This window comes from Xiphophorus hellerii, chromosome 14 (assembly GCF_003331165.1).
Source record: "Xiphophorus hellerii strain 12219 chromosome 14, Xiphophorus_hellerii-4.1, whole genome shotgun sequence".
NCBI lineage: Eukaryota > Metazoa > Chordata > Actinopteri > Cyprinodontiformes > Poeciliidae > Xiphophorus > Xiphophorus hellerii.
The window spans coordinates 10,317,193-10,334,065 of record NC_045685.1 but is presented as its reverse complement, the minus strand read 5'-3'; the positions used below and the strand labels follow the sequence as shown (position 1 = coordinate 10,334,065).

The window sequence follows — 16,873 nt, the reverse complement described above, 5'->3', positions numbered from 1 at the left end:
ATTTTGGTAATTTGATAAGATTCAAAGTAAAATACTTATATTAATATTGGTTTACTTGTAATAATATTTATACGAACATTTGTGGGAACACTTACAAGAAAAACAAGTAACTGTAACTTTAGTATCAAATAATTAGAATCATGGATTATTCTTGGTTTCTTTTCAGAAAAACATCTGTAATAACTCACATTAAGATTATAATAAGTATAATTAATAAGTTATGGTTATAAAATCATAAATGAATGATAAATCAGAGAAGCTGAAGAAAATAAATGTGATATAAGTTATGGTTATAAAATTATAAATGAATGCTAAATCAGAGAAGCTAAAGAAAATAAATGTGATATAAATGTGATTTTGACATTGAACTTGAAATGGTGTAAAAGGTGTAACTGCAATTAAACATCACTGATATGTTGGAGGTAGATGGTAGGTGAAAGGTGAAAGGAAGGGAAAAAGGGGAACTAACAGGAGAGCAGAGATGATCAACGCCTTATTTAGGTAAAAGGTTGTGCAGGCAACAGACACAGGAGGTTGAGCAACTCTGAGACATTAGCACAGACATCAGGACATAATGTCTGTAAGACAGTGATGGATATGAGATCATCTGTCTAAGCAGACAGCCAATGAAACAAGCCCAGCAACAGTGCTAGCCAAAGAAACCCTATAAAAGGTGAGTGCAAAAGAGGAACCGTTCGTTGGATCCTCCGGGCAGCTTCGAGCCAAGAGATGGACAAAGAACTCTGCAGCTGAAGAAGAGCCGGGGCCACAGAGCCGAAGACTGTCCTGCTCATGGGGACCAACCCGTCTGGCCCACAACCTGTGGCTTCGAATCGCACTTCTCTCATCGGCTGGGTTCAGACCCCAAAGACAAAGACAAAGGCAAAGACAAAGAAGAAGAACTGGTGCCTTTTTTCCTGCCAGCACCAAGTCCTGTGTGACCTCACCATCCAGGCGGAGAAGAAGCTCATCAGACCTGCGGAGATCCTGGCCTTCATCGATCGGCGTCTTCCTCCTGCTGCAACACCTTCTTCATCATCAAGCCAGGTCTGGGGTTCGAAACGCCAAACTCCGTCCGTCTCTCTCAAAGGTTCCCTTTTTTAGTTCTCAGTATCAGCAGTAGGGAAAGATAGACTAGATGATTGATTTTACTTATTTGATTATTTCTGCTACTGAATTAAGCTGTACTGACCCTTGCAAAAATGCCTTACTAATAAAATATTTAGCATAAAAAAAATCTAAAAGATGTTGTGGACATTCAGTTAATGAGTCACCTCATTAACTGCGCAACACCCCCCCCCCCCCCCCCCTCCTTTCTCCTTTCTCTCACTCTCTGCTTCCTCTTCTGAGAGGGGAGATGTGCTACCAGCTCTCCTTCTAACGGGTTAATTGAGTTTTCTAAATCTGCTGGGATTTACCCTGTCCAGAACTGAAGTAAACTCTGTTTAAGCTGGCATCGAGAAAAGATTCGCCTGGTTTTCTGACGGCCTACATCCAGGTGTCCCACCCTTCTTCCCCCTGTGAATTAGCCAGACTGAGCAGCCTACAGCCAACTAGTTTCACAGAGCACACCTGTTAACGGTCGCTCGTTCTCTATTTTACAACTTGCATTTGTTATTGAACCAGGTAGGTTTTAGTGACTCGGGCGAGTCCCAAGGATGACGTTTTAAATTTGGACTACCAGCTACCTAAAAACATTTTCCACTTCTTCCTCTCCAGAATCAAACATCACAGCTATTTTACAACCATCAAAGAACTTTAAGGTGACTCATTAACTGAATGTCCACAACATCTTTTAGATTTTCTTTATGCTAAATATTTTATTAGTAAGGCATTTTTGCAAGGGTCAGTACAGCTTAATTCAGTAGCAGAAATAATCAAATAAGTAAAATCAATCATCTAGTCTATCTTTCCCTACTGCTGATACTGAGAACTAAAAAAGAGAACCTTTGAGAGAGACGGACGGAGTTTGGCGTTTCGAACCCCAGACCTGGCTTGATGATGAAGAAGGTGTTGCAGCAGGAGGAAGACGCCGATCGATGAAGGCCAGGATCTCCGCAGGTCTGATGAGCTTCTTCTCCGCCTGGATGGTGAGGTCACACAGGACTTGGTGCTGGCAGGAAAAAAGGCACCAGTTCTTCTTCTTTGTCTTTGCCTTTGTCTTCATCTTTGTCTTTGGGGTCTGAACCCAGCCGATGAGAGAAGTGCGATTCGAAGCCACAGATTGTGGGCCAGACGGGTTGGTCTCCATGAGAAGGACAGTCTTCGGCTCTGTGGCCCCGGCTCTTCTTCAGCTGCAGAGTTCTTTGTCCATCTCTTGGCTCGAAGCTGCCCGGAGGATCCAACGAACGGTTCCTCTTTTGCACTCACCTTTTATAGGGTTTCTTTGGCTAGCACTGTTGCTGGGCTTGTTTCATTGGCTGTCTGCTTAGACAGATGATCTCATATCCATCGCTGTCTTACAGACATTATGTCCTGATGTCTGTGCTAATGTCTCAGAGTTGCTCAACCTCCTGTGTCTGTTGCCTGCACAACCTTTTACCTAAATAAGGCGTTGATCATCTCTGCTCTCCTGTTAGTTCCCCTTTTTCCCTTCCTTTCACCTTTCACCTACCATCTACCTCCAACATATCAGTGATGTTTAATTGCAGTTACACCTTTTACACCATTTCAAGTTCAATGTCAAAATCACATTTATATCACATTTATTTTCTTTAGCTTCTCTGATTTATCATTCATTTATGATTTTATAACCATAACTTATTAATTATACTTATTATAATCTTAATGTGAGTTATTACAGATGTTTTTCTGAAAAGAAACCAAGAATAATCCATGATTCTAATTATTTGATACTAAAGTTACAGTTACTTGTTTTTCTTGTAAGTGTTCCCACAAATGTTCGTGTAAATATTATTACAAGTAAACCAATATTAATATAAGTATTTTACTTTGAATCTTATCAAATTACCAAAATGTTTAGATTTAATTCTTTAAAACTTTCATGCTTTAAAATAAGGAATAGTCTCAGCTATTTTTTATAAATCTGCAGGCTGGAAACTTACTTCCTCTTTTTCCAGGAAACCTGCTTTTCCTGTTTAATGACTATCTCTGACTGACTATGATTTCTTATGATTAGATAGAAAAAAGTAGAATTAAAGCAAAGTTTGCTTTAGACAAAAACAACACACACAACCAGATTTATTTTATTGACACTTAAGTCTACTGATGGGCCTAGATGTCACTTGAGTGATTCATTTTAAAGATAACTTTATTTATTATTACTGCTAAACTAAAATCTCCAGCATGGGGAAGTGGGATGAGCTCGGATTTTCTTGACAATATACTTTGGTGCCGCAGGTTTTGCTTAGGGTTTGGGTCGTACCTTCTCCACCGAGCCATGAGGGCTCCAGCAGCTCCATCATGTACTCCACCTCTATCAGCAGGTGAGGCCTGTTACATTCAACTATCACATAGGACAGAGCAGGGAGGAAATCATCCCAGCTGACATCCTGTCCTGTAAAACAAGGACATTTCATCAGATATTTACTATTCCAAATGAAATAATTGCACAGTGTGTTAAAATTATGTGTGGAATACAAGATTTTTATCAAACACAGCAACACTGTCGTGTCACACACTAGTGCTACCTGGTTGGGACATATTTGGTGAATTTGGCGTAGTGAAAAAATCAGAATTTTGACATTAAAAACAATATGTGCTACGATTCACAAGGCTTCACTGTGACCTCGTCGGACGCACGGCAGCCTCACCGTGTAACGTCCCCATCGCCTTGTGGACGAACTTGCACACTTGGAGCAGCAAGAGCACTTTATCGATGGGCGAGTGGGTCCGCTGCATCAGGATCAGCTTCTGCTTCACCCTCTCCACCTCTCGGGCGTCCGGGACCCCTGTCCGCACGCCGAGCCTCTCCATGGCGCCGTTCCCTTTCAGGCGGAGCAAGTTCTGAGTGAGGCGCTGGGTGGAACCGTCGCGACTGTGGAAAGAGGTCAGGGCTTTCTCGAGGTGGCACTTCAACGGCCTGAGGATGCAGGAGAACATGGCCCGCTCCAACGCCAGGTCTGCAAAAAGAGAAAAAGAGGAGGAAGGAAGCTGAAAATTGATTTGGCGCCGTCGTCTGAGTGGTTTATTTGGATAGAAGAAAACACAGGAACAGGCAATATGCCCAGAGGGATGCACTGACCAGTGATGGTAATTAATAGAGTATCAACCATGATAATAATAACGAAAAAAAAAAAATGTTTTGACAATGCAAAATAAATAATTTATCATTTGTAACAGCAATCAACCATTGAAAAGATTTCGGTTTATTTTTGTACTGAGGTACTTATCCATGCAGTCAGGATTTTGTCAATTACATTTAGGCCGACTTAAAGTCTTCCAGTGGTGCATCTGCAGTTGCAGCATACGGGTTATTTCCATTTTTACAAGTTTTTCAATTAAGTGCAAAACACATAAATACACATAAATCTAACTGGCTACAGATGTTAAGCTCTTATCCATTTTCTAGTTCTACTTCCTCTTATTGGTGTGTTTGTAATCTTAATCGACAGTTGCATAAGTACATAAAGTTTCTAAAGTGAGATTAGGAACTGAATATAATGAACCAATTATTCACACAAAGCTACAACAGATGAATACATTAATTCAAGCACTTTGTTCAGAAGCGAAGTCGTTGCTTTAATAGGCAAAGGCGTCAAAAATAGGTCATTAGTCTAAATACTCTCCTACCTGAAATGCTGCGCCAAAAAGGGCAACTGATGCACAGTTAATAAATATGCAACAAATAATTTTAAAAAATAACATGATTTTACCACAACAGTATAGTTATAATGTCGTTAGAACAGTAAACGCCACAAATATGCTTCTAAGCTAACCAGTTCCTAATTTGATTTAGAGAAATCCGATCGTCTGACTAAATTGATGACATTTTTGTGACATTATCAGTTCATTTCCGTTAATATTTATCATCCAAAAAAAGGTTTTAGGAGAAAAAAAAAGGGTCTCTGACAGAGTATAGTAGTTAAGTGTTATAAACACGGATTTCTGTAAATTGAATAAGGGAAGTACAGTACGTGTGAACTGTGCAAAATTATCCGTCTCTTTTCTGTCCTGATGGAAGCTCTCCTCCTGCTCGTCACTAATTGATCCCAGAATCTCATGAAACCGATCCATATGTGAGAACAAGTCATGCATTTTGATGCTGAATGTTACATCCATAGTTCAGACATTTGACCTGATTGAAGAAAACAAAGGCGATTTTTGGATTCAGCACATCAAAATGACCCTAAATCAGTTGGAAACCCCCAGACAATTGTCTTTAGATGTTGACCAGTGTTATAATCACTCCAAAAAAAACAACAACAACAACCCTTTACTTACCCTTTAACAATTTTGTACATCTTTATCAGGAGTGCCAGAAACATAACACTGATTTGATTTTCACCTCGGGGTCTAATTCTCTCTCAAATATTCCATATTTGCCACACTGTAGCTTTGAAGACAAACTAGTTTAGTTCAGTTTTGTTTTGTCAGAGAGAAAGCGCATGTGTCCGTAAAAGTAATGTTGTTGTTTCTGGACTGGCAACAGTAATTAATAATATCCAGCCCCGTGTCCGTGCACGTGCGCGCTCTCACACACACGTGGAGACCCTCTCAGCGTAGTCAGTGGGCAGTCCTGACTCAATATTTTCAACTTCTCATCAATCTCTTCCTCCCCCTCCATCATGTTTCCCTCCTGTACAATCCCACACATCTCTCCTCCATCCACCTTACTACACTAACCCCATCCCTGTGATCAATCACTCCTCTTCCTCGCTCCTCCCTCCAACACGTTACGTGTAACGTGATTACTGCCTCCGTTACAGACGCGCAGCTTTGGCAGAAAGGTGAGTAGATTTTTTGTTGTTTTTTTTTTTAAAGCTGTTACTCACAGACCTGTAACTGATTACACTTTCCAAGTAACCTGTCTATTTCTATGCCTCCCTCCCACCCTCCAGCGAATCGTGTTGCTCTTCAAGTGAGCGTGGGACTCTGATATCTTTTTATGATAAACGAGGGGGAAGAGGGAAAAAAAAAAAATGCAAATGCCTCCCGCCGACGCAATGAGAGATAAATCAGAATCGCAGCGCAGAAAGGAAAGAAGGAAGAAAGGAAGGAAAGAAGGATGAGAGAATGGGCAACCATCATTCGTCATTACACACAAAAAAAAACACCTGTGAGGCACGTACAAAGAAGTCCAAAAAAAGGGAAAAATCCTACGCATAGTGCTGTGTCAACAGAACCGACCACTTTCCTCCTGTAATGTCTTTGAATGGGAAGCTTGTGCGCATCAGGCAGGGCTATCCCGACGCTGTTTGTTAAATATCAGAGACAACATGGCCACCCCCTCCAACCAGCACTTTACTACTACACAGCCTGCTTTGTGTTGACAGCTCCTGTCTCCTCAGGCTGGGCAGCCCACCACGTCTGCTTCTACAAAACCTTCCGCCTCTGACACCGGCTGGCCTCAACGCTTTCTCGTTTTTCAGTATTTTTCTCTTTACGATATTTTGTCTCGTTAATTGATTCCTCCCAGAGAATTCATTTATTTATGAATTTATTTTTAGCTGAGATGGATGAATTCAACTGTTTTAACACTAAATTAAAAACAATGATGCCTCAATCATCATCATTAAGATGTTAAAATACTGTAAAAACTTAAAAGTACAGGCAAATCAGGGTTTCCCCCAGTGTTTTACAAGCCTGGCGGGCCGCCAGGCTTTACTTGTGCACCCACCACATTGAGCATTGCTTATTTATTTAAGTATTTTAAAAATGTTTGCATTTTGTAAGACTCTTTAGTTGGGGTCCTGGTATTAATCTTCCAATCTTTCAATAACACATAATTATTAAGTGATATTTTCAAATTTCCTGTCAACTTTAAACATTTTTAACTGGAAAACACAACGAGCCGCTGGATGAATGACTGCCCTGACATCCAAACACCAGGCTTAGCAGGTTTTCTGGGGGAAACCTCGCAAATAATACTTAATTTAAAAGGACAAAAGTTCTTTTAAATTATACCTTTATAATATCACATACAGTACAGACCAAAAGTTTGGACACACCTTCTAATTCAATGGGTTTTCTTTATTTGGTCTGTACTGTATGTCTCGCTATTTTCTTTTTATAACAAAAATATATAACTTGTACAATAACACAGCATATTAAAAAGAGTTCAGCAAAAGACTGTTTTAAAATCAGAATATCCAATTGGGGGAAGCTCTGATTTACTCATTTATTTTCCATAAAGAGCCTTAAGAAATAGATCTATTTGACTGTGTGAGTGACAGAGCAGCCAGCGTTACACAGCTCTGCAGATAAAAAGGATCTCACCATTGTTTCCAATCAGACACTAGATTAAATGCATATAACGTATGAGACTTACGAGATGTCCACTTTACTCTTTATTCCTGCATCTAAATATGCTAAGATACAGATGACATTTTTCTTCAAAGTGGGACAGACCAGAGAACCTGCAGACAATGAATAAAAATTGAGAAAATGTGTAGAAACAACAAAAGAAACAACCGCTAACTGAATAAAAACAAAGCAAAAAAAAGGAAACCAAAAGAAAAACATTAATAAAGAAGAGAGTAATTGATAGATAAATGCCTAAAATAGTGCTGACCATTAAATTGAATTATTTCAACCGCTACTCCTTGTGGCTTCAACTTAAGGATCAACAGGAAGCGCAAAACGTAGGGTAGGAATATGAGTACCAGTGGAAACGAGGTTTTTTTTTTTCCACATAATAAAATGAAATAATTATTTCAGTGATTATTGCAGAGGAACGAATGTAAAACACTCGAGAATGACTTTCAAGAGGAATCCCTGGTCCTTTGGTACTTTTTGGCGCCTGAATTAAACTATGCTAACAAAATGATGTGTACAAAACCCAAATCAAACAAACAACGCGTTTGGCGCATTTCTGGTAGGTTTACCTTTCTCGCTTTCTGGCACCAGGGTCTCAATGGGAGGCTCGAGCTCTCTGCTGTCCAGCAAGCAACACTTCGCCTGCGACAGGAAGAGGCGCAGGCCTTGCAGAAGCTGCACCGAAGTGACGCCGAGAGGCGGCGAAGCGGAGCTCAGCGTTTTCAGCACCTTCCGCTGCTCCCGGAGGAAGTCCTGGACAATGCCCCCGAACACTGAGCGCCTGTCCCGGGCCAGTTCCTCCACCAGCCGGGTCAGGCGCTTGTCGGGCGCGAAGAAGCACACGAAGGCTTCGCTCATGCGATGCATCCCGCCGCGGCCCCGCGAGCGGACGAGCGGCGGGCGGTGCAAGGTGTCTGTCTGGATCTGGGCCATGCTTTCGGGTTCTGAATCGGAGTCGTGTTCGTCGTCCATGCTGCTGAAGGAGCTGCAGCTGTCCAGTTCAGCCAAGGACGGAGCCGGACGGCGCTCCAAGGCCAGAACTGTTCCCTCGATCCCCGCCTCTTGCTGGAACTTGGGAGTCTCGTCAGCAGCAGCAGCAGATGTCTTGAACAAGAGAGAAGTCAGTGGAATTTTTTTTTAAAGCTTGTAGAAACTTTAAAAATCAACAAGGAGGAATCTCAAGTGGATTTGAAGTTGAGCCTCAGGACTGACCTGTGGCACATATGTGGCTATCATGTCGTCTTCCTCTGCTGAGCCAGGCGACACGGCAGGGGTTCTCCTCAGGACTCCAGCCCCTGCATGAACTCGTCTCTGTGGGTTTGGGCTGGCTTTCTGCAGCCCCTCCGATGCTCCGGGCTGCTCCAGTGATGGGGGCGGCGAGTAGGAACCGACGCCTTCCAGGGACAGATTCATGGAGGACTCTGAGAGCCGGAGACGCATGCTGCGCTTGAAGCGGTGCCGCTTGTTGGAGGCGCTGTGGTTCGTGTGCTGCGGCTGTTGCAGTTTGGAGAGATTAGATTCAAAGCAAGACGACATGAAATTCAATTTGTAGTCGTAGTAGAATTTTGTATTTTTATTTTATTTTTTCCCAGCATTGTAACTAACCTTGCAAACCTCCAGCTGAAGAAACAGGGGGTTGATGAAGCAGACCTTGCCTTGTTTGCTTCGTGTGAACAGGGAACATCGGTCTTGAGTTCCCGCCATTTGGGCATTGGCGCCGCTGGTGGATGCAACAGACCCCAAAGGGCCATTTTGGATGTCCACAGCGCTTGGTGCGCTCCAGAAATCTAATGGAAAACAATCCAAGAAGTTCACATTTAAGGAATAGATAGATAGAAACTAATGAAGCGCTAACTGTTGGAGCTATTTATTCTTTGTCTTTTTATCCATTTGAATTTTGTTAGTTTATTCTTAAATTTATATTTTTTGTATTATTTACAGATTTTAATTTGCAGGTTAATAATTGTTGCTTTCATTTATATTTGTTTTATTATTTTTCTTACTTATTTTTTCTAAGTAAGACAGGAAGTAATGTGGGTCAGTCCACTTTCTCTAAGTGTAGGCAGTGGCGCAAAAAGTGGGTATGCACTGTATGCAACGCATAGGGGTAGCTTGAGCAGCGTCCCTTCCAGAAAGCGCTGAGGCAAGCTGGATAGTATAAAAGTTGAATGGTGAAAATAGAGCAAAGTATGCAGAAGAAGAAGTGAAGCGAAATTTACGGAGCAACCAGAAAAGTGGGACTCAATAGTGTGAATGAATGCTTACAGCATTCATACTATTAATAAAAATGGGTAGGGAGGTAAAGTGGAGGGACCAATGGTTCCCTGGCCCAACCTGTTCTGGCGAAGCTGCGCAGGTCACTTCCAGTTCAGACTTGTGAGAAAAATGTATTTAGTGCCCACAGATTAATTTTTTTCATATGCTCACTGTGTGCTATTATTACCCCCTAGCAACAATTGCCATGCTGCTGACAATGATGTCATCAGCATGACTTCAAATGATGTCTGTGTCATGAGGCCCTTCTAAGGATGCCTTTGTGATGTCATAAAGTCCATGACATCACCAACTGATCAGTTAATTCTCCGGTCAGTCAACACAAAATTCATTTGGACATTTTGGACAGCGCAATAAAGATGAGTGATGGAAGCTCCAGGAGTGACGTTTATGTGAGACCTAAGCTCTCTCTTTGGAAAAAGGTAAAGAAGACTTGCTCCAATAAAGTCCATCCAGGTCAAACAACCCCAGATTACAGAAAGAGGAAATTTCTCAGTGAACTTCTTTGGCAAGTCATTGAAAGAGTGTCAGACGGACCAACTCTGCATCTGGTGAGAGAAACCTTTGGCGAACAACACCGGAAAGTTTTGCTCTTACTGTTGAGAAAAACAGGAGAGTTAAATGTGGATGTTCTTTCAGAGGTGGCAGAAGAACTCAGTGAAAGGATTTTCCAAAGCATTGCTAGAGATGCTTTCCAGTTTGCTTCTGGACTGAACTTAATTGCACTTCTTGATTACCCAGATGGACACGCAGGTATCGTGGAAAAATTCAAACATCACCTGGAGAATCCTGTTCCTCCAAAGAAAATGTTTGCCTCTACAAAAAGAAAGATGAGAGACTTTTTTTTCCTAATGAGGACTTGCATTCAGATAAAATGCTCGCCCCTAAACTCTGGGAAGAAGTAAAGGACATAGATTTTGTGTTTTTTGACAAGATGGAAAGAAAACTCTGCTGAGACATTTTTCAACTTCTCTGTGGCAATGATGATGTAGTTAGAGAACTGCTGTTTAAAATGATCAAAAGTGAAAACCCAATAGTTTTTACAAGCCCACACAGAGTTTCAGAAGAACCCTGGAACGTTCTAGGAAATTAATCTTCAGAAAGATTATCTCAGAAAGGCATGGAAGTGGATTCAACATGCTGTCTGCTGTAGAGACGATTCAGACGTTGTTCAGACTCAAGAAACCTCTAAAAGTGGACCAGACGTAGAGCCAGCCTCCGAGTCAGGACTGGGATCTGAGTCGGGACTGGGATCTGAGTCGGGACTGGGATCTGAGTCGGGACTGGGATCTGAGTCAGGACCGACCTCCGAGTCAGGACTGGGATCTGAGTCAGGACCGACCTCCGAGTCAGGACCGACCTCTGAGTCAGGACTGGGATCTGAGTCGGGACTGGGATCTGAGTCAGGACTGGGATCTGAGTCGGGACTGGGATCTGAGTCGGGACCGACCTCTGAGTCAGGACTGGGATCTGAGTCGGGACTGGGATCTGAGTCGGGACTGGGATCTGAGTCGGGATCGGGATCTGAGTCGGGACTGGGATCTGAGTCAGGACTGGGATCTGAGTCGGGACCGGGATCTGAGTCAGGACTGGGATCTGAGTCGGGACCGGGATCTGAGTCAGGACTGGGATCTGAGTCGGGACCGGGATCTGAGTCGGGACTGGGATCTGAGTCGGGACTGGGATCTGAGTCGGGACCTGCCTCTGAGTCCGGACAGGATAGTCAGCCAGTCAGCTTTTCTCATCGTAAAATTTTGTATTAAGTCTCTACTGAAGTTAAAAAAAGAAAAGAAAAAACATTACACCAAAGTTATTCAAGGCAGTCTGGTATTTCTGTTTAGCTTCAGTTTTATCTCAGGTTTTGCTCATATTAAAAAGGAATATCCAACTAAACAGCATTATATAGTCTGATATACAAACACAAACTCGCTCCTTTTAAAAATGTTCTCATGCTTTGATCAAATCCAGGACGGAAGAACTGAAACAGAAATGATTTCCCTATAAGCAGACTCGTTTTGCAGAGCTATGCTACTTGAGAATCTGCTTATCACTTTCGGCCACCATGAAGTCGCACCTCGCTCTTTGCTGCTGCAGCACAACAGCACATGTTTCTGTGTTAAAATAGATTCAAACTGGCAGTCACTTCTTCACACAGTTGACTTTCTCACAACTGATATGCAGACATTCTTCACTCTGTTAGTCGTAGTGACAAGGGGAATCTGTCAGATTAAGCCGGAGAGCCGTGAAAACAAACAGTAGCACGGAAAGTGCAGTGCAGTTTACTTGTCTTTTATTTATAGACGAGGAATGCGTGACTCATTATTTTCTACTACATATAATTCTTGTAAATGTACAAGAGCACATTGCATATTTAACACAATTCTATGAGTATTTCTAAATGCAATTCCAAAAGAAGTCATTTTTGATGCACTTCTTCGTGTGTGAATTAGTGATAGGTTACCCTGTCCCATGTGTGAGATGGCTTCCAGCTGCCGGTGTGTCGTGGCTTTGGCGATGGCCTCAGGTAGCTGAAGAGGAAATGGCAATACATCTCTGGAGAAACAGAAAGTAAAAATTGATAAACCAAATGGTACTGAATGAAAACAAGTTGTAATGTAAGTATAAGAATGGGATGGGGATTTTCAAATGATTAAGATCAGAGTTTACAATTTTGTCTGCCAAAAATCCCAGACAGCTCTCGAAGCATAAATTGTTTTTTGGAGGTAATAAAGCAGGAGCACAATTTTGTAGGTTTTCCTGCAAATGATTAACCAGAACTGCCTTGAAATATGTTACTAGCAAAACTATCAATGAGTCTGGTCACCTTTGTGGAAGAAATGCAACATTTCTTTGTGGAATATGCATTTCATTGACGTCATCATTACGCAGTGTGTGACGAATAAATTGAGGTGGTTCTTCAACTGCTTTTTGATCAAACCTATGGAGGAATATGTACATTTTATTCTGATTCTAATAACACCGTGAACAGAGGCCTGATTCTAATGACGGCGTCAACGGAGGCCTATGAAAACATAGAGCAACTATGCTAGCCTTAAGCTAGCGCTTCAGTAAACTACTCCAAAAGAAAACATTGTCAGCAGGAGCAGGACAGGAGTTTATTGAAGACAGCCGGTGTTCAGTCAGGGTTAAGTCAGATATAAGGAACAAAGGGTGAAGCTACCGTACTTATGTTTCTAATGATGTTTTGTCAGAACATTATTGTAGCTTTTTTAACCAAGCTAGCCCTCTGTTGGAGCAGCTTAGTGAGGCTGACCTGCAGAAACTCTGTTTAGGACAAAATATCTGATCCTGTCTAGAATAATGCCAAATCTTAAATTAGTGAAGAAGAAAAGACTAAAAAAATTTGATAAAACTTCTCTGAGAAGATATGACATGTCTAGCTAACGCAGCTCAGAATGATCTGCTAGCTTGTAGCGCTGATGCTAACGGTCCGAATGTTAGCGACAAGAGCAGCACTTGATGATGTTATTTGATTAAAGAGTACTGGATAACAGCAATATAAGTAAAATGAAGCATTTTTGAGAGCAGCCTTTATTGATAATTATTTGTAGAGAGCGCTAACATTTAAATTTAAAGCCATAAAATATTTAGGTTGACTTGAGACATCCTGGACAGAAGAGAAGACAAACAGCTGAACATGTAACCACAATCTGTCATGTCCCCATGCCAGATAATTTTTTACTGAATTCCTGCCATTTGTTTTTTTATCTTTCAATGGAGAGGCAGAAATTAAATAAAAATAGATTTCACACTTGAATGTAACGTAACATTTTTACTAAAAGTTACTGTAAAAATAAAATAAATGCATTTAATTATTAGTTTTACATTTTTTTTCCAAATTATTATTATTGCTTGTTGTGTGTTGACCCAACACAAGATCATTCCTTCTGTTTAATCTTCAATTTGTTCTGAAATCATTCTTAAGTCCTAAGTGGATTGTTAAAAAGGAAAATAACAGTAATCTAAAAAAAAATTAATCATTTTCTGGGAGCTTAATGAAAAATTATTTGTAAACAATAATAAGAGTAGCCAAAGACCAAATAAAAACATTGAGAGATTGGATAATTATTGCTGAACATAACCTCTTTGAAAGCAAAATCACATCACAAAGCTGGTTTTCTTAAGACCTTAGACCTGATTGTCTATCTCAGCTACAAACAAACTCCAGCTAAGCAACGTGGCATTGCTTTACACATTAAAAACCTGGAAGATAAAACTGAAAAACTTGTCCAGAGACATTTACGAATGTGAAACAAAAATAGAAATTCCCTGAGTGTCACTATTCTGCAGGGTACATATGGACATTGCAACCTCGACAAGAAAATACCAAATGAAAATATTCTGGGGCAGAGTTGTCTGCATGCTTGCATCTGCACCGTGAATGTTTTCTCTTTTTTTTGTATGAAATATTACCTGCTGATACAGTAGAAGGCCACCAAACGACACAAGTCCGGAAAGCTGAGTGCTGAGCTCTCCAAGGCGAACGCTGCTCACAGAACAGAAAGAGATTGACTGACAGCAGTGAAAGACTAGTTGGTTTCAGGAGGAGCTGTCAAAAATAATATGAAGCAGCCGTGACACCTCCTGCAGAGACGAGTCATGCAGGACTGCTAACTTTGTAGATTTGTTGGACTACTGTTCTCAGGATGTTTCAAACTGTCCAACTGACTGACTCTCTGAGGCTGCCTCTAGTCCAAGATTTTTAAAACAGGAGAAATGCTAATGTGTTATTGTTGTTGCTTTTTACAACAAACCTACTCAACTGCCTCCAGTGAAGAGAGATGCCTTGTTTGGCCTTCGCCAAAAACGAGCTGGCGTCGGCTGAGAGGATTTGGAAAGCTTTTCTGACAAACCTGGCGCCATCTAAAGCAGGAGTCTCAAACTCCAGTCCTGCAACCTTACGCTCTGTCTTTGCTTTAGCAAACCTGAATCCCATAATTAGGTCACTAGCGGAACCTTGAAAAATGTAATTGGATTCAGTTGTGTTGGACCAGGAACATTCCTTAATGTTGCAGGATACAGGACCTCGGGTATTGGAGTTTGAAACCCCTGATTTCATCGGAAATGAGAAGGCTTTTTAGTGTGGTATAAGATTTATTGCGCATTAAGGCATGTTAATTAAAAATAAGACCAAACACAAACGTCATGAATTATGCACTGAAGTTTTTTAAAAATTGTTTTCTTGTTTTTTTACTGCATTTAATAGCTTCCCATAGATACGGAAATTGAGTTTTCATCCGATTGACTACATATTGCCATCATTATTTAAAAACTATAAAACCTATTCACTTTTCACAACTTTAAACTGTTGATATTCAAACTTCCTGCAATCAAATAGCTGTGCTACAGTGCTAACGCTAGGCTATTCACGAGCAGAACAAAAAGGTGCTGTTTTTTTCTATGTTCACTTCTGTCTGACTGTTAGAGGTAAAACTATTTCTGTTTGAACTTTTGCTCTTGAAGAATATTAAATGTTTTTTTTTTTGTTCCTGATGCTTATCAAGTTGCAATACCCTTCGGCTACCACTAGGATTGCCGCATTCATTGATCACAAAGTCAAAGTTGTTTTCTAAATGTCAAAAGACTTAATGGTTTTTGTGCTGAGGGACTCAAGCGAACTACTCTTGGCCAAAATTGCAGTTTGGTTTTGTATTTTCAGTCTCTTAAAAAATTGAAAATCGAACCGGCACTTGCATCCGTGCAACTTTGTGTAGACATCAGAAGCTTGTTTTCATACTCACTGGAGTCCTCCTCACAGATGAAGCACTCCTTAACAGAGGAGGCACTCCGGTCGGCCGCCACTCTCAAACACAGCACCTTCCTCTGGCTGGAGCTGCACTTGCGCACCAGAAAGGTCTGAAAGCATCGACAACCGTTTAGGACGCAAGTGTGAAACAGATTTAGTTTAATCTTTGTGCATTTTGACAAGGCACATAAGTCGCAAACAGAAGTATTTGATAACAGCTGATGTTTGATTAAATGCTGCCAAAATTGGCTGCCAAATTTGATTTCCAACGGCATTTCCAGCCTTTTTACTTCAATACGCAGTGCCAAGTGGGGGAAATACTTCCCAACTTGCCTTGACTACTAATAATACCAGTTTCCATCGGGTAGCTATCACCAGGAGCAATTAGCAGTTACTTTTGACAACAATAAGATGCAACATGGCATCTATCATTGTAAAGAATTGCTCCAGAGAATGATAAATGTGTTATTAAGGTGGATATTTACCCCGATAGGCTCTCTGAGCAGCATATACAGGGCGGAGTCTTGGTTGAGTGACAGCTGCAGCCACACAGGGTGAGTGAGCAGCAGGCGATCCAGGACGCTGAAGGCCCGCTGTGAGCCTGTCTGGGTGCTGTCCTCCTCCTGCATCTACAAGGAACAGTCAGACAAGTCCAAACAAGTAACTATGTTGATTTAGACTTCAAATAATACACGCCTTCCCGCTAAAATGGAAGCATTTGTCTGGATGTTCATTTGCTTTTATTTAGGTTTTGCTCTTCCTCTACCTCTACTGCGCTGCTTTCAAGAGTGAAGAAAGCAGCGCAGTGCACAGTAGCCAGCTTTTCAAAATAAAGTACATTTTAATGAGTCACGACATTTAGTCTCTAATCATGGTTTATTCAGGGGTCTCAAACTCCAGTCCTCGAGGGCCGCAGTCCTGCAACTTTTAGTTGCCTGAACAGAATAATTAGGTCATTAAGGCTCTGGAGAACTGATCTACACAAGGAGGAGGTCATTAAGTCATTTCATTCCAGTGTTTTGTACCTGTGGCACATCTAAAAACTGCAGGACTGCGGCCCTCGAGGACTGGAGTTCGAGACCCCTGGTTTATATAAATGCACAAATATAGGCTATGTTTTAACACATAAAAAGAAAACGGCATTCTTTTATTTTGCCATTTCCGTGCGTCGCGATAGGTTAGAAAAAACCCACCTGCAGTGTATAAGTTCTGTTTTCAAAATTTTTAATGCTTGCTGTTTCAGTTTTGCCACCGCGTGGTGTGAGCCGGCCACGTCGGTGTTTCTGGTGAGGTTCTTCACTTTGGTGGCAACCTGTTGCATCGGTTAGACAGACATTTTCACTTGCTGTCTGGAAGCGCTTTCGCTAACTAGTCTTCTGCAGAAATTCATGTCAA

General features: G+C 41.4%; 1 protein-coding gene across 2 annotated transcripts in view; it reads right to left on the bottom strand.

The window, feature by feature from the left end:
* The window catches only part of rin1b (Ras and Rab interactor 1b), a 43,991-nt gene that overhangs the window by 6,082 nt on the left and 21,036 nt on the right, over window positions 1-16,873 (bottom strand). For both annotated transcript variants that reach the window (XM_032582809.1, XM_032582810.1), the window contains 9 exons: window positions 15,964-16,107; window positions 15,474-15,588; window positions 14,146-14,218; window positions 12,173-12,264; window positions 9,043-9,224; window positions 8,650-8,931; window positions 8,007-8,541; window positions 3,774-4,082; window positions 3,386-3,517 (listed from right to left, as the gene is read on the bottom strand). In XM_032582809.1, coding sequence (XP_032438700.1) covers window positions 3,386-3,517; window positions 3,774-4,082; window positions 8,007-8,541; window positions 8,650-8,931; window positions 9,043-9,224; window positions 12,173-12,264; window positions 14,146-14,218; window positions 15,474-15,588; window positions 15,964-16,107 — 1,864 coding nt within the window. Of the gene's footprint in view, window positions 1-3,385; window positions 3,518-3,773; window positions 4,083-8,006; window positions 8,542-8,649; window positions 8,932-9,042; window positions 9,225-12,172; window positions 12,265-14,145; window positions 14,219-15,473; window positions 15,589-15,963; window positions 16,108-16,873 lie in introns of those variants that run through there.